This window comes from Hypanus sabinus, chromosome 8 (assembly GCF_030144855.1).
Source record: "Hypanus sabinus isolate sHypSab1 chromosome 8, sHypSab1.hap1, whole genome shotgun sequence".
NCBI classification, from domain to species: Eukaryota; Metazoa; Chordata; class Chondrichthyes; order Myliobatiformes; family Dasyatidae; genus Hypanus; species Hypanus sabinus.
Genome location: NC_082713.1, coordinates 132,177,907 through 132,201,630, shown reverse-complemented (window position 1 = coordinate 132,201,630; position 23,724 = coordinate 132,177,907). Strand labels below are relative to the sequence as shown.

Genomic DNA, 23,724 nt, shown 5'->3' with positions numbered 1-23,724 from the left:
AACTCATCCAGTCCTGGTGTCTCATTCAATTTGATGCTTTCCAAAAGCTCCAGCACATCCTCTTTTTTAATGTCTATATCCACAAACTTTTCAGTCCACTGTAAGACATCTCTACAATCTCCAAGGTCCTTTTCTGTAGTTGATACTGAAGCAAAGTATTCATTAAGTACCTCCGCTACCTTCGCTGCTCTATACACACTTTTCCGCTCTCACACTTGATTGTTCTATTCCCTAATGTCTTATCCTCGTGCTCTTCATATACTTTTAGAATGCCTTGGGGATTTCCTTAATCTTGCTTGCCAAGGCCTTCTCATGGCCCTTTCTGGCTCTCCTAATTTCTTTTTTAAGCTCCTTCCTGCTAGACTTATAATCTTCTAGATCTCATTCGTATCTAATTTTTGAACCTTTCATAAGCTTATCTTTTCTTTCTGACTAGGTTTTCAACAGCCTTTGTACACCATGGTTCCTGTACCCTACCATCCTTTCCATGTGTCATTGAAATGAACCTATGCAGAACACCACACAAATATCTCCTGAACATTTGCCACGTTTCTTCCGTACGTTTCCCTGAGAACATCTGTTTCTAATTTTTGCTTCCAAGTTCCTGCCTGATAGCCTCTTACTAAATTAAACATTTCACTAACTTGTCTGTTCCTATCCCTCTACAATGTTATGGTAAAGGAAATAGAATTGTGATCACTATCTCCACAATGCTCTCCCATTGAGAGACCTGACACCTGACCAGGTTCATTTCCCAATAGAAGATCAGGTATTGCCTCTCTTCTTGTAGACACCTACATACTGTGTCAGGAAACCTTCCTGAGCACACCTAATAAACTCCACCCCATCCCCAATATTGATTAGGCTCTAGGGAGATGCCAATCAATATTGGGGAAATTAAAATCTCCCACCATGACAACCCTATTATTAGTGCATCTTTCCAGAATCTGTCTCCCTAACTTACGATGAGTCAGTCACACAGTCATGTAAAAATTTATTCTGGTTTATCAGAATAGTGTTTGACAAACCTTGGTAATTTAATTTAGTTTGAATTTGGAATATACGAAGCTAAACTTGCATGTAAAATATCCAAAAATTATGCACAACAATGAGTAAACAAATTTTTAAAGACTGTAAGAAGATTAATATCATGTAAGCATTTCTTAAATTACCAAGGCTGGTCAAACAGGAATAAACTTTTACATAATATTAACACAAAATATTGCTCAGATAGCGCTCTCCTTTACACTTGCTGATAATGAATTTGATGGAACAAACAAAAAAAAGGCAGCACAGGATTATGTATATATGCCTCAGTCTAACTGGAAAGCTCTACCAAAATGAAAGAAAGCTGCCTTCCTGTTATGGTGCAAGTGAAGCTCTAAATAAAGGTAAGCGGGGCTATTAGTTAACAACAAATAAAACCCCAAACACATTGCTCTGGATTAAGCCAATTTTCAACTACACAGCACTGTTTCCTTTGTAGCTGTATGAATGAACTGAAGTTGTGAAGTTTAGAAAATGTGAACTTTTTGAATAAACATCATAGCCTCCATATTTCAAAGGTTCATTTATGATCAAATTATACGACTCTGAAACTCTTGTTCTCCAGATTGTCACTTAACCAAGAAAATAAAGAACGGCAGTACAATCATTAACACCCCTACTCCCTCCTCCCCGCAGCAAAAACAAACAAAAACGGAATAGGAACACTGACCGACAAAACCCCCTCCTCCGCATGCAAAAAAACCGAGAAAGCACGGGGCAAAAAAACACAATATAAAAAAAACTATAAGACTGTAAAAAAGAAGTCAATAGTCTAAGTCCATATCCAAAACACTGAAAACCTGGTAACATTCTCCGAGTACAGTGACAGGCCTTTCCCTCGCCAGCAGCAGAACAGTCCCACCAGTGATCAAAAGGCAGTCTCCCCTCTCCATAGCAGAAGGATCCCACCAGTGATCAGAAGGCAGGCAGCCTTCCACATTCCACATTCGCCTTGATGTTTCAATCTCTCTCGTCGCTTTAATCAGTGAACAACGGAAGCTTTAATCAGTGAAATGGAGTCGAACATCGGCTCGCATCCCATCCCACAGCCCTCTTGCCATGAGGTTCACACATGCCGTCTCTACTTTCCAGAATCCTCTCGGAGATTGCAGAGCGCTGAAACACCCAAACAATCTCCAAACTGCAAATCACGGGCTCCGACAGTTCTAGAATCACAGTCAAGACAAAAAACAAACAAACGTCTAAGACATAAAAGAAGTGAAATGCATGGTTTTATAATCTATCCAGAGGATGTTGACCACCAAAGAAGCATAGTATGCAGGCGCTATCTTTGCATCTCTTCAGTACCTGACTCCCAACATTCATTTCAATTTTGCTCTTTTTGGATTGAGAAGCTACTTTTAAGTTTGCCAACTTATTAGAAGTTAGATTTTAATCAAATCTATTTATACAGTATAATGTTTTTAGAACCAGCAGTAAACAAACTCTGTCTTCACTTCCCACTGTCTTGGCAATGCAGCCAGAATAATCAAAGATCACACCCATCTCCCCACTCCCATTGGGCAGAAAATACAGAAGTCTGAAAGCACATACCACCAGGCTCAAGAACAGCTTCTAACCTGTTATTATAAGACTATTGAATTGTTCCCCAGTATGATAAGATGGACTTCTGACTTCACCATCTACTTCATTATAAACTTGACTTTACTATCTACCTTTACTGCTCTTTCGAAATAATGTAATATACTTTGCTCCCTTTTGTTTTATTTTGCACTACCTCAAGGCACTGTTGTAATGGATTTGTCTGTAAAGATGGCATGTAAGACAAATTTTTTCCTGTACGATACACCTGACAAAAATAAGCCAATTTACTAATTCGTTCTCACGGTCAGCAATGGGTCACTTAACGTCCTGTTTCTGCCCAACAAGCAAATGATGTTTGGTGGTTTCAGCCTTCTCTTAAACTATATTTCAGGATTTTAAACAAGTTCTGCTTTCATTTACCAAATGAACAAACTGGTTCATATTGGTGACTTTCAATGTCAGTGAAAATGTACTTACTGCATGACACTGGCAAACTTGCACTGAGTTTGCGAAGGTGACTGATTGGCAGGTATGTGGAAGGAGTCAACACAGTGGACTTCATGAGCCCTGTCAGTCTGAAAGGTTATTTGAATAATTTGCCAAAAGAAAATGGAAAATTGTCAGTTACTTGTTTTGCTAAATTTTAAGTATTTGTGCACCAGAAATGGAGAGTGAGACCACTCAGCCATTGTCGGTGCCAGTGTCATCCCTTAATTAGAATTTGGCTCTTTAGGCCAATTTGCTTCGTTATTCCTTTACTCCATAATATTTCCCTTATTTGTTAGACAAATGTTGTAATCAGATCAGCTTTGTAACCACTTAAAACAATGTGTTCATTTTAATTTACGATAACACTTGTTTAAAAAAAACCAACACTTTCACATTGAGGCATCATATCTATGCCCCTGTCTGCTCTTGAGTGGATATGACAAAATATGCTGCTAATTTGAAAAAGAGCAGGTGTTGCGCTCAGAATTTATTCCTCAACTAACAGATTACCTGATCATCACATGTCTGCTTGTGGGAGTTGTTTTGCCCAAATTGCCTCCTATGTTTCCTACATTGCAAGAAAAACTAGATTTTAAAAAAAGTTAATTTATCTTAAAACCCATTGGGATGCGCTTAATCATTAAAAGTACTTTATAAATGTCTCAGTTTTGCATCCTTCTGCTATTAATCATGTAATTTATTAGCTAATCATTTAATAGTGTTCCAACTTCTATGAGAACCCCATTGTGCAGGACAAAAATTGCTTTGTTATGGGTTCTTTTGGGTTTCTTGTTTGGTGGCTGCTGGTAAGGAGACAAACCTCAAGGTTGTATAATGTAGACATACTTTGATAATAAATGTACTTTGGATTTAGGCACTTATTCAAGTAACATTTTCCATTGTTAAACATCTTGTGAAGACAGATCTGTTTGTTTGCAATGCAGTCATATTTTTCACTCTACCTTTGTTGTTTTGACTTTTAATTTCAAATCCCCATTGGTTAATCAAATTGCAGTCAACAGGGAAACTGGATGAAAGATGCCAATGAGTACTTATCCCATGAAATTAATTCTGGCATTACCATGGTAGCAAGACCCACAAGGGCTTTTTGCAATGTTTGTCTGGAGAGATTTTTTTAATGCCTGTGTTCAAGCAGACATTTCACCAGCTGCTTCCAGCTGCACCTGTGTTGTGTACCAGCCTCATGCGGACACGCCAGTGCACTGCTCAAACACTCCAGCTTCATGCACTGCTTGAGCATGAAGGGAACTGAGCAGTGAAAGAGGAAGCTAGGAAAAACTCGGAGAAGTCTGCTAATGGTTGTAGTTGGATTTCTGCCTAATATATTTTAATGCCCACTACATTTCACTGTTGTCATATTGTCCCATAATTTAGTTTATATTGAAATAGCCCCGATGGATTAAAAATAGATTACAAATCACAAGGGGCACCCCTGGGTAATAAGGGTATAATTTCTCCATGAAGCAGACGATTTTGTTGCAAAGAATACACCTACACGTCACCTTTTCTCTTTCAGCGAAAAGAAAGAGTTGAACACCCCTTTTTGTTTTTGGCACAGGCCAATGACTCATTGAGTGAGTGGTGTTTGATATCAAAACAAGTTGTACTTGTAGTTCAGTTGAAATGTAAACAGTAGATGTTGGGACATGCTGTGCACCTGTCACCATATACGTAAGTAAGTTTAACTTCATATTTTACTGGAGCACAGACCAGTGAGCAATGTAGCTTTTCTAGGAATTTATAATGGAAATTTGCACTATGCCTCTAGCAGCTCTGTAATTCATATCCATAAGCCATTCATTTCTATATTGACCATGCTTAGTAGAGTTATAACTTCAATGGTCTAATGCAGTCTCTTTTCTTTTACCCTTTATATTCTCCAAATATTAAGAAAGATAATTTCTTTCAGTGGGCCAGAAGGATCCAAAATTCCCACAATTCACTCTCCTACATGTGACTTTAGAGGTGTACAAACTCATGAGGGGTATAGATGGAAAGGTGAATTAAAAACTGGAGGGCTTCAGATGAGATGTGAAAGAATTAAAAAGGAGCAGAAAGGCAAATTCTTCACTCAGAAGACGGTGCAAACACGGAGTGAGCTGCCAGAGGAAGTGGCTGAGGCAGGCACAAAACAACGTTTAAAAGATTTTTGAACACATGCATGGATAGGAGGCCAAATGCGGGCAAATGAGCTGAGCTTGGTTGGACGAGTTTGGCTGAAAGGCTTGTTTCTGTGCTTTATTACTCTTATGACTACTTATCTAAACCCATGTAAGGTGGCATTTGACCAATGTCCGATTGTTAAAGTTTGGCATTCTGCAGCCACTACACCGACGACCTGAGGTGGAGCTAGGAATTTTGCCTACCTTCATTCTGCACTGGTAAATAATAACATTTCTCACGTCACCACCCATGCACTAAAAACATAATGCTATAAATTTCAGTGGTACTTCTTGCTGCTTGGCCACTGTGAATGCTGAAGTGATTTTAATATAATGGTAAATAGGCAGATGCACAATCGTGTATTGTACAAATGTGACCAGCAATAGGAGACAAAGAAAAACTGAAAGCATGCCAGCTTTCAGCAGCTTCGTTGCTAATTGCCAACATGGGCTTGTCGTGTTTCAGTTTTGCTTCTACTCACTCTAACTTAGCCCCCTCAAAGCCTCCAGCACCTTGCTTCCCAATGACCACCTTTAACATCATTTAACTTGTTTACTGGGCTGGTGCTGTTCTGATTTGATCAACTGTCCTGTCTACCAAAGGCCAAATGTCAGCTTTCGTGCATCTTCTCTTCCCTCTCTGTAGACCAGGAGCCATTGCTTCTGAGATGCTCTCTGACCTAATTTCCTCAGGAGATCTTCTAACCCTGTCTTAGCAATTCCCAAATCATTGCCCACTTTTACCTCCTTTCCAAGATCCAAAACATGACGCTGGAGGTGGATCATTGTTACAGGCTAATCTTTTTGCACAGCAGTTATTTCTTGCTATTTTGATCTGTTTTTTTTTCTCCATTATCCTTTCCATTCCTACTTAGAATTAGAAATCATTCTTACATTGAAAAACTTTCACTTTCAACAAGTTTGAGACACATTGTGGGTCCCAAGTTACGCAATAGTTCTTGCAACAAACACGAAATGCTGGTGGGACACAGCAGGCCAGGCAGCATCTATAGGAAGAAGTACAGTCGAAGTTTCGGGCCGAGACCCTTCGTCAGGACTAACTGAAAGAAAAAATAGTAAGAGATTTGAAAGTAGTGGGGGGAGGGGGAAATGCAAAATGATAAGAGAAGACCGGAGGGGGTGGGATGAAGCTAAGAGCTGGAAAGGTGATTGGCGAAAGTGATACAGAGCTGGAGAAGGGAAAGGATCATGGGATGGGAGGCCTCTGGAGAAAGAAAGGGGGAGTGGGGGAGCACCAGAGGGAGATGGAAAACAGGCAGAGTGATGGGCAGAGAGAGAGAGAAAAAAACAAACAACTAAACATGTCAAGGATGGGGTAAGAAGGGGAGGAGGGGCATTAACGGAAGTTAGGGAAATCAATGTTCATGCCATCAGGTTGGAGGCTACCCAGCCAGTATATAAGGTGTTGTTCCTCCAATCTGAGTTTGGATTCATTTTGACAGTAGAGGAAGCCATGGATAGACATATCGGAATGGGAATGGGACTTGGAATTAAAACGTGTGGCCACTGGGAGATCCTGCTTTCTCTGGTGGACTGAGTGTAGGTGTTCAGCGAAACGGTCTCCCAGTCTGCGTCGGGTCTCACCAATATATAAAAGGCCACACCGGGAGCACCGGACGCAGTATATCACACCAGCCAACTCACAGGTGAAGTGTTGCCTTACCTGGAAGTTTCAGTGCTGTTCACGCACCTCCACCAAATTATTCTTCTGTTATATTGAGGACTATATTGATGCTGTTTCCTGCACTTCTCAAGAAATAAACACATCGAAAGAGATAAAAGTACTGTTTAGATGATCATACCAATTCAGAGTGCTGGTTAACACACTGAGTCTGTTTTGATTGTGTGTACGTACAGACAAAAGTTCCATGTCCTGGTTCCCAAAGAGGGAGAGCTATGTGGAGAATTCTTGTAAAGTTTGTACATAAGTTGTGTTGATACGCTTAGCTGTTAGACCAAAATACATACACACCCTTATTTTGTACTTCCTGGTAATTCTGTTTCTGGTAATTAATGTGCTTAGTGACTATCAGCACTCTCAACATGGTTTCCAATGAAGAACAATGTCTGAGGGTGTATTTACTCTAAACCCTACAAAGAAGTGAGGATATTTCATGAGCAATGTTTGAAAGCCTTTTCTTGTGGTTGGGAACGACAGGGAAATAGAGAGAATGTAGTGGGGAATAGAGAGTGGAAGGCGGAGACATTGTTGGGGCAGGTGGGGGCCGAGTCTGGGCTGGATGGGTAAGGAACAGCATCAGGTGTGGTGTGGGTTCTGTTTTGGGATTGGTATGGGCCAGGGTCTTTGTTGGGATGGATGTTGGAGTGGACTAAGGCTGGGCCTGGTTGGGTCACTGATAGGGAGGTATAGGATGGTTTGGGTGCATAATCTGGTTTGCACCAGCATCTGGGCTGGGTCTTGAGCAGGTGAGGAGCGGAGTGAGTGGTGTAGTTGGACAGGTTCTGCCTGTGAGATGGGGTCTGGGCTGGGCAGGGTGTGGGTAAGGGGTGGAGTTGGCCTGGTGAGGGGTGTGGTCTGGGAGAGGAAAGGGGCGGGGCCTGGGCCAGGGTGGGTGAAAGTGGGTGTGGGCGGTCTCACTATGCGCCGATAGGGGGCAGCTTGGAGCGCGGCGCCAGGTGACAGGTGCACAGCGGCGGCCCTTCAATATATCATATTACGTCTTAGCGACTGGCGAACGGCAGCCTAGCAACCCAGCCGCCCGGTGCGGGAAGCGAACCAGCTACCCTGTCCCTCCCGCCCTTCGGGTCCCAGCCACTTCCTTGTTTTTAAGTTCCTTTCTCACATTTTTTTCCTACGAGGAGGAGAATGGCTCGGATGCTTACGGGGCTCCTCCTTATCCCCCTGTTTGTCTGCAAGGTGTCCTGCGACCACAGAAGGGACTTTCCTGAGTTGCCGGCCCATCGCCGGGAGATCTTTCAGCAATTGGCAACTTTCAGGGGCGCTTCCCGGGTCGTGAGAGATGCTCCCCGTGGAGCCGGTGCCGGGCCGGCAGGATCTTGTGGCAGCGACACCTCTGATCAAAGCGCTCTGGCGCAAAATACCCACCAGGTAAGTCTGGCTTGTGCGTTGTTAGTGCCAAGTTAAAAGCAACCATCAGGAGCCCTTTTGCTGGCAATTCTTCACTTCCTTCTGCGTGAGAATTGTTGAGAAACCGATCGGCTTATCTATGTAAACACAAAAGATTCTGCAGATCTTGCAAAACCAGTGTAATAGAGACAAAATGCTGGAGGAACTCTGGAAAGATTGGGGGAAGAAGTACATGAAGGTGGGAGGAAGGGAGATCCCGATAAAGGGCCTCGGGCCGAAACGTCGACTCTTTATTCCTCTCCATAGATGCTACCTGACCTGCTGAGTCTCGATATGTAACCGGTTTCACAAGTCCTTTCTGCTAAAATGACCATCAAGGCAAGGATTGGAGCTGCAGTCACGGTGGAAAGCTCAGATTTGAAGTTTCGCCCAGTTGCAGTGCGAGGTGTTAAAAAATGTAAACTATTTTAATGCGAGTAGCTTTTTTTAAAAAAAAATTAAGTGATCGTAGCTGGTTGTCTGTCCGCCTGGATAGTAAAATTCAGTAATATTTGTTTGCTTTTGATTTAGCTTGCGTATTTCGTTTTCTGGTTCGGAGTATCTTCTGAGCACAAAATACAGCTTGTTTTAAGGTACTGCCCGTTCTAAAATTGTGTTCACGTTCTCTGGAGCTTCTAGCCTGTGAACATACTTGAGAATTGCGTAAAACAGTTTTCTGAGAATAAAGAATGGGGAATTCAATATATTATGTACATGTATTGTTAAATGACAATAAACTTGACGACTTGAATTATGGAAGGAGGCGTTTCTAATTTATAGGATCTGAATGCTTTTCTCTGAACAACCCATATCCTGTATGACTGAAACACCAAATCATCTGTGGTGAAGTTCTATAAACCAACCAATAAGCAATTATCTTTGAATTTATTGATTAGATTTTTATATATTAAGAGCTATAGAACCAGGTATTGTTGGCATAAAGATCAGCCTTGATTTAATTGAAAATTCATGCATTTCTCATTGTTCCTGGATGGTAATACCTTCAAATTAATTTGAGTTATTTTCTCTTATTATAATATTTTTTCAGAGACTATTATTACATTTCCTTCTGTATTACAGTCTGAATATTAAAGATATTTGAGGTGGAAAAAGAAAACGTGTTTTCTATGTAAGATTTTGGAAAATTGACTTTGATATGTAGTAGCAAATGGTTTGGAAAAGAGTTGTGATAGAGAATAACTATTAGAAGTGCGCATTTGGGAGTAATGTTAGCAAAGCAGAAAAAGTAATGGTTCCATTTGTAACTTCAGGTTCCTTAATTTGCATATAGAAATAAACTAAGAAGATTGTGGTTTATAATAGTCAGTCATGATGGGCAGAGGCATTGGGAAAGTAAATAACATGCTCAGTTGGCCTGAATGGAGGTACAAGAGACTACATTAACAAACTATAAAAATTTATATAACAAATATATTTCATCTCATACATTTAACATCCATAATCAACCCTGACTGATGGAGACCTCAGTCATATTTCACCTAAAATCACATTTTTTTTACACCAAGAGTAGGAAAGGGAAGACATTTTCCTAATTCCTTTCACAAACTTGGGCTTTCCAAAGCACTTTACCACAAATTAAGTGTTTTTTAGTTTAGGCATTGTAGTAAGGTAGGATATAAGATTAAAAAAAGAACAAAACAGAAATCTCACTATCAGTAATAGCTGTCAATATCTATCAGTAAAGCTGGATAGATAATCTCCTTTGGTCAGGAAGTCAGATTGTACATTCTGCTGAAAGAATTGATCTGGCCTTCACTCGTTTCCTCTGAAAGAAAACACCTTCGACCATATCACATTCTCTCAGTAGTATACAGCACTGTTGGCCTAGATTATTTCCTCAAAACTCTGGAGTAAGGCTCAATCCTAATAATAGAAAGAAAACAATAACAAGTTGTTTGTGGTACATATTGTGCAACATCGTCAAGTGGATGTTGGGTTAAGTAAAAATAAGTTTAGACTAGGTTGATTAAAAGCAAGTACCTTATGACAAAAGTACCTTAAGACATTTCTGTCTTCACTTTTTAAAAAATTTAACAAAATAAGTCAATGTTGCTGCTGAGGTACATCCTAGGATGTGCGGGAAACATCATCAGTGATGTAACCTGCGGTTATCGGGTGTTTCGAGTGTTGCCTAGGCGACCCAGCCAGGATTGATCAGGCCCTGGCTTGTGTCTCCGCAGCAGTGGTCCACAGGTCACACCTCTTGATCCATAGCCACCTGGAGGCTCGCTCAGCAGCCTCTGTGATGGTGCTGATGGCTCTTCTCTTTGCAATCCCTGTAATGCCAAGCAGAGAGTAGGTTCTGCTCAGCAAGCAGCCACCTCTGTAGGCTTGCATTGTGCCCTCCACCCCTGTCTTTGGCACTGCTTGACAAGCACCTAATAAATGGCTTTCATATACTCAAATGCCTCCTCAATCCAGTCTTCCCAAGGTAGTCACTTTTACCACGACCACCTGCTTTGAGGTTTCTGACAGAATGACCATGTCAGGCCTCAGGGCTGGTGATGCAATGAAGTCAGGAAACTTCAATTGCTTGCCCAGATCGATTTTTCAGTTGCCAATCAGATGCCACGGTGAGCAAGCCTGCTGGTGATCCAGGCTGAGGCTGTGGTTGGCCTCCAGCTTTGACAAAGGCTATGGGCTTTATGAGTTGGTGGAGGTGCCGACAGTGGTTAATAGCCAAGGAGATACTTCCAGCATCTGGTCATGGCACTAGCGGTAGTGTCATTCTCCTCAGGCTTTATAAAACAAGAAACCTTCTCCCAAACACCGCAAAACAATGGTGTAGAGGATGTTTTTAATGAAATGTCATACCTTCATCACTTGTGACATTTTATTTGAAGTATCCCAGACCCCAGTAGTTGAAAGTGTGTTGTATTATTAACCATGAAGTGAGTGAGCTTTTGCATGTGCTGCTTTTGCAGTTGGGATCATAGAAGTGAGACTACTGGATTTTGAACTAATGTTGCTAAAATGGCCTTGCTTCTTCTGTGTTGTATGATCCAATTTCTTCATTTCTTAGTACAGCTTAATCGCTTCAAGGATAAGCTGGAGTGGCATGAGGGGAAAAAAGATTTACCACATAACTTTATTATGCCTTTCTTTCATTAGTTGAAACTGGTATTGGATGAACTGAAAAATAATACTCTATGCTTGCTAAGAGTTAGATTACTCTTTGTGTACATGTGTAATATAAATCAAGTTCCTGAATGCTTGTTATATTGTTGGCAGATTTTTTTCCCTTAGATGTCGCTCAAAGGTCTCTAAGACAGTGTTTGTAAACTGGAAGATGTTCAACTTCTGGAAATATTATTCTAATTGTGGGGAGTAGTTCACCCGAAGGCTACTGTAAATGTGTACAAAAATATCCTGCTTAAAAATGGCAATCCCTAGTCTCAAGTGTTGGTAGATGCTCTCTTCAATTATATAAACTACAAGTACTTTCTTCAAAATGATCTCTTTCTGCATTTAATTTCCAGCACAGGCAGCTTCTTTTCAGTCCAATAGATAAATGTGAGAAAACACTGTATATGCCTGTACACGGCATCCTGCAAAACTTATGCAAATGCTTTGGCTGTAAATGTTAAATGACATACTGGAAAAATATTTACTGCCTGTCAAGAGCAGTAAAAGTTATGATAATAAAAGTAAGTTTAAGTGCATGGTTGGAATTTGGGTTATACCGTCATGGAAAAATCAAACCTCTCCCTGTGTACTGTAAAACATCTTTCAGGTACCTCCAGATTTCATAGGAAATTTCATGTACAGGATTATGATTGTTCAACTTTTTCTTGAACAAGGTCCTGAAGGAGTGTGCTGAGCAGCTGTGTGGAGTTCTCCAGCGCATTTTCAATCTGAGTTTCAGCCTGGAAAGGGTCCCGACTGTATGGGAAACATCATGTGTGGTCCCAGTACCCAAGAAGGTCCAACTGAAAGTCTTAAATGGATACAGTACAGTGGCCCTGACCTCACACATCATGAAGACCCTAGAGAGGCTGGTCCTGGCCCTCCTCTGACCCCTGGTCAGATCAGCCCTCGATCTCCTGCAGTTTGCCTACAAGGAGCACATTGGAGTCCACGATGCTGTCATCTACCTACTGAACAGAACCTATTCCTATTTGGATAAGCAAGGCAGCACTGTGAGGATCATGTTTTTTGATTTCTCAAGTACCTTCAATACTATACAGCCCTCATTGCTGGGGGAGGAGCTCTGTCCAATGCAGGTAGGCACTTCCATTGTATCCTGCATAATGGATTACCTGACTGGCAGACCACAGTTTGTGTGGCTTCGGGGCATGTGTCAGAAATTGCTATAAGAAGCACTAGTGCCCCACAGGAGACTGTATTGGTTCCCTTCCTATTTACCCTGTACACCTCAGTCTTTAGATTCAACACTGAGTCATATTATCTGCAGAAGTTCTCTGATGACTCAGCAACAGTTGGGTGTATAGGAGGAGGACAGGAGGATGAATACAGGGCCCTGATGGAGGACATTGTCGAATGGTGCAAGCTGAACCATCTGCAGCTCAACATCAGTAAGACAATAGAGATGCTGATGGACTAAGCCTGCACAGCTCCACATTACCATTGATGGTGAGGATGTGGATGTGGTGAGGACCTACAATTACCTGGAGGTACATCTGGATGACAGACTTAGGTGGAGCACCAACACAGAGGCTGTGTACAAGAAGGGCCAGAGCCGCCTCTATTTCCTGAGGAGACTGAGGGAATAAAACACCAAGCAGGATATAAAATCAATAACTTTTTTAGTTGCTTTTGATTTCCAGATCAATTACATTTATTTCTAAAAATAAAATTCACGTCTTGTTCATTCAGAAGGAGAATATGTGGGTGTCTCATTCACATGACCTTCTTGGGTACTGGGACCACACATGATGTTTTCCACACAGTCAGCACTACATTCCTCCTTAGAACATCTGGAGAATAAAGACGCGTATGTAAGGCTCCTTTTCATCGACTACAGCTCTGCCTTTAATACCATCATTCCAAATAAACTGATTCCTAAGCTTGGAACCTGGGTCTTAGCACTCAGATCTGCAGTTGGATCTTCAACTTCCTCACAGACAGGACCCAGGCTGTAAAGATAGGGGACAAGCTCTCCTCTACAATCACTCTGAACACCGGTGCCCCACAAGGCTGTGTACTCATCCCCCTGCTGTACTCACTTTACACCCATGATTGTGTAGCCAAGTTTCTATCAAACTCAATATATTTAAGTTTGCTGATGACACCACAATTGTAGGCCGTATCTTGGGTAATGTTGAGTCTGAGTACAGAGAGGAAATTAGGAACCTGGTGGCATGGTGCAAAGACAATAACCTATCCCTCAACATCAGCAAGACAAAGGAATTGGTTGTTGACCTCAGAAGGAGTAGCGGACCACATGACCCCATCTACATCGGCGGTGTGCGGGTGGAACAGGTCAAAAGCTTTAAGTTCCTCCAGGTGAATATCACAAATGACCTGACTTGGTCTAACCAAGCAGAGTCCACTGCCAAGAAGGCCCACCAGCGCCTTTACTTCCTGAGAAAGCTGAAGAAATTTGGCCTGTCCTCTAAAACCCTCACTAATTTTTATAGGTGCACCATAGAAAGCATTCTTCTAGGGTGCATCACAACCTGGTATGGAAGTTGTCCTGTCCAAGACTGGAAGAAGCTGCAAAAGATCATGAACCTAGCCCAGCACATCACACAAACCTATCTTCCATCCTTGGACTCACTTTACACCACACGCTGTCGGAGCAGTGCTGCCAGGGTAATCAAGGATAAGTCACACCCAGCCAACACACTTTTTGTCCCTCTTCCCTCTGGGAGAAGGTTCAGGAGCATGAACATATGTACAGCCAGATTTGGGAACAGCTTCTTTCCAACTGTGATAAGACTGCTGAACAGATCCTGACCTGGATCTGGGCCGTACCTTCCAAATATCCGGACCTGACTTGCACTACTGTACTTTACCTTTTCTATTTTCTAATTATGATTTATAATTTAAATTTTTATTATATTTACTTCGATTTGTACTTCAGGGAGTGCGAAGCGCAGAAACAAATATCACTGTGATGGTTGTATGCTCTAGTATCAATTGTTTGGTGACAATAAAGTATTTGTATTTGTATTGTATTGTATGTTCTACCAGTCTGTTGTTGCCAATATAATTGTCTATGTGGTGGTGTGCTGGGGCAATGGCATCAACACAGATGATGCCAACAGGCTCAGTAAACTGATTAGAAAGGCTGGCTCTGTTATAGGAGTCAAACTGGACACTGGAGGCCTTGGTAGAGGAAAAGACCCTACAGAAAATCCCAGCAAATCTGGATGTTTCTCACCCTCTGCGTGCCACCTTGGCTGAATAGAGGAGCTGACTAAGGCAACTGTGCTGCTCCAAAGAGCACGATATGCGGTCATTCTTATCTTTAGCCATAAGGCTGTATAATGAGTCAACCTACAGCTGGGGAAGTGATGATCCCCTCCTGTTAGACTGGTTTTCTTATTTATTTTTCTTATGTCTGTTCTAATATTATATATCTGTGAACTTGTAATGCTACTGTGACACTAATTTTATTTGGGATCAATCTATCTCTAAATCTATTATGTGCTAATTTTGAAGAAAGTACTATCAGTTAATATATTGGAAGAGTGCTCACGGCAACACTTGAGTCTTCAGCTTCTCAGTTACTATTGGGAGTAAAATTATGTCCACACAATAACCATGAAGTGAACTTTCTGTATTTAGAATTAATCTGATATTTGAATATGTTCCAGTCTGTAATGTTTTACCTCTGGCTTCTTACCTCTTCTCCTTACTTGCCTGTTATCTCTCCTGGTGCCCCTCCTGCTTCCCTTTCTCCATAGTACACTCCTCTGTCCGATCAGATTCCTCCTTCTCCAGCCATGTGCTTCTTCCTCCTATCACCTCCTAGCTTCTTACTTCATTGTCACCCTCACTCCCACCACCTATCTTCTCCTTCTTCCTCTCTCCCACCACCTTATTCTGGCATCTTCCCCTGCTCCTTTCCTGGAGAAATGTCTCTGCCCGAAACATTGACTGTTTTATCCATTTCCATTGATGCTGCCTGACCTTCTGTGTTCCTCCAGCATTTTGTATGTTTTGCTCTAGATTCCTAGCATCTGCAGAATCTCTTGTGTTTATGTACATATCATCTACGTTACAAGGAAGCTTATAATTGATTATTGTTAAAATGCATGACTTGCCCTTTCTATACTTTGAGGAATGCTAATTTCAATTTATTACTTAGTTGGACCCTATCTGAAATATTTATTTTCTTATAGTGAGATGTTTTAAAGGGTAGTCTAGTGAGAATTGTGTGTTTTATGAGAATTTTACAGAAGTTTCCAGAATTAGGAAGTCACAGGAAAAGAAAGAAAAGACTTTCAGCCATCAAGCCTCTGACCTCTGGACAAGCCAATCCAGGTGCTTCAATGTTCAAGCCTTGATTTCTGGACTTGCCAACATCTGGACTTTGACCAAAGTTTTTGACCTCTGGAATTGGTCTTCCTCTGGATTTCAACCCCTGGACTCACCAATTACTGAAGTTTGACCTAGACTCACAGAGACGTCAACCCTGGGACTTACCGACCTGGGCATACACTGATCTTCATGCCTCCTGCCTCCACGGAACTCTGACTCTGAGACATGGCAGCCTGAGGAATCACAGGTCTTCATCCTCAGCACCTGCTGACCTAACCCATGACCTAAATGATCACTGACGTTTGACTGCAGAGTCCTCTGACCCGGACTCCAGTCCCTGATGCTGCATTTACTCTCCATGACCTCTTAAACCCCCTTCATCACTGTCCCTAAACCATAACCTGGTCCCTAACTCCCTGAACTATTCCCTAAACCAGCCCTATGAAATTAAAATAATACTAAGTCTGAGCCACGACCTCAACAGACATTGCAGCTTAATGCCATCTTGGACCATCCACTACCCACTCAAAACTCCTTTCTAAGCCTGAGGTGATGTACTTAACACTGCCAGTGGACCTTCAGGTCTCATGCTGATATGTACACAGAACAGTATCTATAGTGCCTATAAAAAGTATTCACCCTCCTCCCCCCAGAAGTTTTCATGTTTTATTGTTTTATAACAGGGGTTCCCAACCTGGGGTGCCCGCACCCCCAGGGGGTGCGACAAAGAGTGGCTTGTGTCCTTGAGTGACGAGTCACGAATCATCACTCAGCCAGCTGCCAGTGTGCCTTGAGAAGTGGTAGTAACGTTTGTCGCAAGCACACTCCAGTCTCCCGCTGCCCGAGTCAGCGCTGAGAATTCTCATCAGTGTTACCTGGGAGTTACACCTCAGAGTTGAGGAGTCTCATCAATGTTAGCTAGAAGGTTACATTTCAGAGTTAAAAATCATCTCATAATGCCAAAATCTTTATACATTCCGAATCAACCACCAGGTAATGACCGCATTAAAACCAAACCCACAGACGGTAGGTAAATTATTCAATTAAAAAATTTTTAAAAGCTGCATTTTGATAAAAAGCAGCTGAAGTCATTCATTCGTATTGGTCTCAAAGTATTAAAGAAGTTTTTGAATTTCGAAGGTTTTTTTCTTGAATCATTGATAATTTTGAATTGTGTTAGTGGAGGAGGTATCATGGTTAGCACCGAGGACTTTGAATCGTGTGATGGGAGTTTATATTTCCGGTAATCATCGGAAATAGGTGTGTAAATTCAGTAGAGAGTAGCCTAATAAGTCACGTCGCGTCCCCGTAGCATTTCCAGCTGATGATCTATCTTGGCATAACCACAGATAATATCGTAATATAATATTCAAAAGCGTATTTCTCGCGATACTTTGCTATAGGCGTGTCTGGTTGAGTAAAGCGGTCATCCCTGACTTAGTCAGATAGTTTTTCTCATATTAGTTCATATTTTTCTCTTTACCCTTAACCCTTCATTAACCCTTCATCATGTCAAAAAGAAGGAAATGGAATAATGACTGTGTGCTTTGGTTTCACTTGCACAACAGTAAATGATGGCTTGCAAAAACCCCAGTGCATTCTTTATAGCGTTGTGTTTTCCAACTCAAATCTGAAGCCATCCAAGCTTCAAGAGCACTTCAAGAACAAGCATGGCGGAGCTGATGTTGAAGGACATGATGTTGGGTCGTTGGAAATCAAAACAGCTTGTTTTGATTCACAAGGAACTTTTCCAAAATTAGGTTTTGTTTCTGTTGAAAAACCACTACTTCTTGCTTCCTACCAAGTGGCATATAAAGTGGCCAATTCCAAGAAGTCCCATACAATTGCGGAAGATCGCATCAGGCCATGTACACTGGAAATGGCAACAATTATCCTGGGCAAAGAAGCAAGAAAGAAAATTTGAACAGGTGCTCCTATCAAATAACATCATTCACAACCAAATCAGTGATTTGAGTGAAGATATTTTGGACCAAGTTGTCTCAGATGTCAGAGCTAGTCCTCTTAAAATCTCTATTCAGTTGGATTAGTCAACTGATTTCTCCAGTTGCAGTCAACTCATCACATTAGTGAGGTATGTCAATGATGGTGCTGTGAAGGAAGATTTCCTGTTTTGTAAAGATCTGGAAACAAACACAACTGCAAAGGATGTGATGCAGCTAGTGAAAGACTTCTTTGCCAAACATGATCTAGATATCAAAGTCATTGGTTCTGTGTGCACTGACGGGGCACCTGCAATGCTTAGAAATAAATCCGGCTTTTCTGCATCGATGAAAAAGGAGATTCCAGACTTGCAAGTTACCCATTGTTTCCTTCATCAGCATGCTTTGGCATCAAAAACATTGCCTCCAAATCTGAAGAAAGTCCTTGATACTTGTGTGAAGATCATCAACTGGATCAGGGGGCGTGGTTTGAACCATCGCATCTTCAGATCATTTTGTGAGGATCTGGGAAGTGAGCATTCAGTTTTGCCTTTCCACACAGAAGTCCATTGGTTGTCATGAGGACAAGCTTTAACCTGCTTCTTTGAACTGCAGGAAGAAATCAAAGTTTTTCTGGAGAAGCGTGAATGTGATAGAGTTGGGATAATGGAATCACAGGAATTCGCCCAAATGCTGGCTTACTTAGCTGACATTTTCACTCGTATGAATGACCTGAGTGTTTCTCTTCAAGGAAAAGGGATAAACATATTGAAGGCTTGTGAAAAGTTGAATGCCTTCAAAGAAAGTTTACGTCTTTGGAAAGGATGGAAAGAGGCAGTCTCTAATTTTCCTTCACTGGAAGGGATGGTTGATGATGCTGGATCCATAACTCCTACTGTGCGTGAAGAAATTGTGGTTCATTTGGAAATGCTGTCAGAATCGTTTGATATTTTGCTGCTGGAGACCTGAAGATTTCAGAAGAATGGATCATGAATCCATATTCCTACAATTTTGAGAAAATGTCAGATGATGAAGAGCTGAAGGAAGATCTTATTGATTTACGGACAAATCGAGTTCTTGAAATGCAATTTGAAAGCAAGAAGTTGGAGGAGTTTTGGTGTGCAGCACTGGATATGTTCCCAAGACTTGGTGGGAAAGCACTTCGTGTCCTCATTCCATTTGCAACAACATACTTGTATGAATCTGGATTCAGTTCTCTTTTGTCAATCAAGACAAAATCTAGGTATCGCCTGAATCCACAGGCAGGCCTGTGGATCGCAGTCAGCAAGAAAGTTCCACGCTTTGACAAGATCATGAATGAGAAGTAGGAGAAAAGAAGTAATTGAATTTTATGTTCACAATTGAGATTGATTTTACTGTTTACAATTTTTTCTGAATAAATTAGAATCTAATTGCTCAATTTATATTTGCATTTTATGCACTGGGTTAAAAGCTTATCTTTTTAAGTTCAATTTGTTCACCCACAGTATTGTATGTGGTTCAATTTGTGGTTCAAAAATTAGAAATTAGACTTCTTCATCTTCAAATGTGATATTACTTTTGTAGGGGGTGCGAACATTAATCAAACATTTCCTAGGGGTGTGGGGCATAGAAAAGTTTGGGAACCACTATTTTACAACGTTAAATCACAGTGGATTTAATTTGGCTTTTTTGACACTGATCAGCAGAAAAAGATCCTTTTGTGTCAAAGTGAAAGCTGATCTCTACAAAGTGATCTAAATTAATTACAAATATAAAACATAAAATAATTGATTGCATAATATTCACCTCCCCTTACTATGTCACACCAAATCATCACTGGTGCAACCATTTGGTTTTGTAAGTCACATAATTAGTTAAATGGATATCTGTGTGCAGTCAAGGTGTTTCACTTGATTGTAGTGAATATACACCTGTATCTGAAAGGTCCAACTGCTGGGTTTGTCAGAAGACAAAAAGGGATTTCTCGCAGGTCGACAGAGGTTTTTTAAAAAGGGTGCGTCGAGAGCATTTGTCCATTGTACGTGGCCTATCAGTAGCGCCAACAGAGCTCTACGAACTAAATGAAAGTACAGAAGGGATAAGCAGAGTGATCATTGTCAGGAGAAGGCCAGTGGCAGGAGTAGAAGTGACAGGCTTTGCCTCAAACTAGGCTTCAGCTAGGAAGAGGTATCAGCTCTGTGTAAGCGTCTGTTAAGGTTTCCTTTTTGGTTTTTTGTCCTCTCTTACTGTACCATTTAAATGGCTGTGGTGTGCTCTTCGTGCAGATGGTGGAGAACTGGGAGACACACAGTCTCCCAGGGAACTACATCTATGTGAAGTGCAACCGGCTGCAGCTCCTTGAAGACCATGTTAGGGATCTGGAGCAGCAACTGGATGACCTTCAGCTTGTATGGGAGAGCGAGGATATTATTGATCAAAGTTACAGGGAAGTAATCACCACGAAATGGGCAGAATGCAAATGGACTTAGACAGATTAGAAGAATGGGCAAGAAAATGACAAATGAAATACAATGTTGGAAAATGCATGGTCATGCACTTTGGTAGTAGAAATACATTTTCGGACTATTTTCTAAACGGGGAGAAAATCCAGGAATCTGAGATGCAGAGGGACTTGGGAATCCTTGTGCAGAACACCCTGAAGGTTAACTTGCAGGTTGAGTCGGTGGTGAGGAAGGCAAATGCCATGTTAGCATTCATTTCAAGAGGACGAGAATACAAGAGCAAGGATTTGATGCTGAGGCTTTATAAGGCACTGGTGAGGCCGTACCTTGAGTATTGTGAACAGTTTCGGGCCCCCCCCTCTTAGAAAAGATGTGCTGGCATTGGAGAGGGTCCAGAAGAGGTTCACAAGGATGATTCCAGGAATGAAAGGGTTATCATACGAGGGCAATTTGATGCCTTTGGGTCTGTACCTGCTGGAATTCAGAAGAATGAGGGAAGATCTCATTGAAACCTTTCGAATGTTGAAAGGTCTGATCAGAGTAGATGTGGAAAGGATGTTTCCCATGGTGGGAGAGTCTAGAACAAGAGGGCACAGCCTTAGGATAGAGGGGTGCCCTTTCAAAACAGAGATGCGGAGAAATTTCTTTAGCTAAAAGGTGGTGAATTTGTGTTATTTATTGCCGCATGTAGCTGTGGAGGCTAGGTCATTGGTATTTAAGGCAGAGATTGTTAGGTTCTTGATTGGACATGGTATCAAAGGTTGTGGGGATAAGGCCGGGAACTGGGGTTGAGGAGGAGATAGAAAAAAAGGATCAGCCATGTTTGAATGGCAGAGCGGACTCAATGGGCCAAATGGCCTAATTCTGCTCCTATGTCTTATGGTCTTATCCCTGCTATTGTGTAGAGACCAGAGCATCACACATTAGCCAAATGTTACCTAATCAAAGATAAATACACAACTTGACAATTTTTGCACTCTTTCAGGAGCTTTGGACTTGTACATTAATGTTCCTAAGGGTCCTGCAATTTACTGTAAACTTGTATTTGACCTTTGAGACTTATCTGGATTAAACTTAATCTGCCATTTATTTTCCTTCCCAAATTTCTAATTAATCTGTATCCTACTCTGTCTTTTGATAAACTTTCTTTGCTATCCACAACTCCACCAATTCCACAATATACCCTGGATAGTACGCTGACTCCTGTGAAGCATCACTGGTCACAGACCTTCATTCTAAAATACTAATTTTGTTTCCAATTTACCAACTCATGTTTTGTTATTTTCTGAACCAGTTCACCATGAGAGACCTTGTCAAATGCACTACCGAAGTCCATGTAGACAACTTGTCTTTATCAATGATCTTTGTCACTTCCTCCAAGCACTGTGTCAAATTTGCAAGAAAGAACGTCCTGACAGTGAGCCATGCTATCTCTAATAAGTCCAAATACAAGTAAATTCTATCCTCAAGAAGTTTCTATGCTTAAATTTTGCTTGCACTTAGATCAGTTTATGCTGACTCTTTCAAAGAGTCACTTTAGAGTCCCACTTTAGTTATAGAAAAGTACAGCACAGAAACAGGCCCTTCAGCCCATCTAGCCCATACTGAACCACTTAAACTGCCTACTCATTTGATCTGCACCAGGACTATTGCCCTCCATACACCCTACCTTCAATATACTTATCCAAACTCCTCTTAAACATTGAAGTTAAGCTTGGATCTACCACTTGTACTGGCAGCTCATTCTGCACTCTCATGATCTTTTGAGTGAAAAAGTCTCTCCCTCATGTTCCCCTTTTCACAATTCACCCTTAACCCATGACCTCAGGTTGTGGTCCCTCCCAACCTCAGTGGAAACAGCCTGCTTGCATTTACCCTATCTATACTCCTCATAATTTTATATACCTATGTCGAATTTCCTCTCAATCTTCTATGTTCCAATGAATAAAGTCCTAACCTATTCAATCTTTCCTCATAACTCAAATATTCCAGACCTGGCAACATCTTTGTAAATTTTCTCTGTACTCTTTCAACCTTATCTTTCTTGTAGATAGGTGACCAAAACTATTCACAATATTAGGCCTCACCAATGTCTTATACAACTTCAACATAATATCCTATCTTCTGTACTCAATACTTTGGTTTACGCCAAAGGTTTTCTTTATGACTCTACCTACCTGTGATGCCATATACAGCAAATTATGGACCTGTATTCCCAGATCTCTTTGTTCTACTGCACTCCTCAGTGCTCTATCATTCACTGTGCAAGACCAGTCCTGAATTGGTCCTAACAAAGTGCAACACATCACATTTGCCTGCATCAAATTCTTTCTGCCATTTTTCAGCCCATTTTTCCAGCTGGTCCAGATCCTGCTGCAAGCTCTGCCTTCTTCATTGTCTGCTATACTCACAGTCTTGGTGTCATCCACAAATTTGCTGATTGATTTAACCATATTATCATCCAGATCTTGGGTATAGATGACAAGCAACAATGGACCCAGCACAGATCCCTGTGGCACTCCATTAGTCACAGGCCTCCACTCAGAGAGACAGCCACCTACCACCATTCTCTGGCTTTCCCCACAAAGCCTATATCTAATGCAAATCACTATCTCATCTTGAATGCTGAATGACTGAACCTTCTTGGCTAACCTCCCATGAGGGACCTTATCATATATCTCACCAAAGTTCATATATACAACATCCACTTCCTTTCCTTCATCAACTTACTCGAAAAAGTCTGAAAGATTGGTTAGATGTGACTTGCCACACACAGAGCACACTGACTATCATTAATCAGCCCTTGTCGTCCAAAAACTCAAATACCTGGTTCCTTAGAATCCCTTCCAATAACTTTCCTACTACTGATGTCAGGCTCACCGGCCTATAAGTTTCTGGTTTATTTTTAGAACCTTTCTTAAGCAGTGGAACAACATTGGCTATTCTCCACTCCTCTGGTACCTCACCAGTCACTAAGGACAATTTAAACATCTCTGTTAGGTCCCTGGCAATTTCTGCACTTGCCTCCCGCAGGGTATGAGGGAACACCTTCTCAGGCCCTGTGGATTTATCCACCTTAATTAGCCTCAGGACAGCAAACATCTCCTCCTGTGTAATCTGTATAGGGTCTGTGAAGTTGATGCCACTTCACCTCACTTGTATAGACTCTGCGTCTGTCTCCTGACTAAATACAGATGCAAAAAAATTCATTTACGATCTCCCCCATTTCTTTTGGATCCACACATGTATTACCATTCTGATCTTCCAGAGGACCAAATTTCTCCCTTATAATCCTTTTGTTCTTATTATATCTGTAGAATCCTTTAGTATTCTTCTTCACCTTGTCTGCTAGGGCCTTTTAGCCCTCATGCCGCCTTTTAGCCCTCCTGATTTCTTTAAGTGTTCTCTTGCATTTATTATACCCCATAAACACCTTTTTGTTCATACCTACTATGCACTTCCTTTTTTTCCTTAACCAGTGCTCTTGAAAACCAAGG

At 41.4% G+C, this 23,724-nt stretch overlaps 1 protein-coding gene across 1 annotated transcript in view; it reads left to right on the top strand.

Annotated features, from left to right (window-relative positions):
* Positions 1–7,902: 7,902 nt before the first annotated feature.
* Positions 7,903–23,724, top strand: part of LOC132398433 (sortilin-like) — a 141,822-nt gene continuing 126,000 nt past the window's right edge. Inside the window, exon 1 of the mRNA XM_059977856.1 lies at positions 7,903–8,355. Within this exon, the coding sequence (XP_059833839.1) occupies positions 8,113–8,355 (243 nt within the window). The 5' untranslated portion in view covers positions 7,903–8,112. The remainder of the gene's footprint in view (positions 8,356–23,724) is intronic.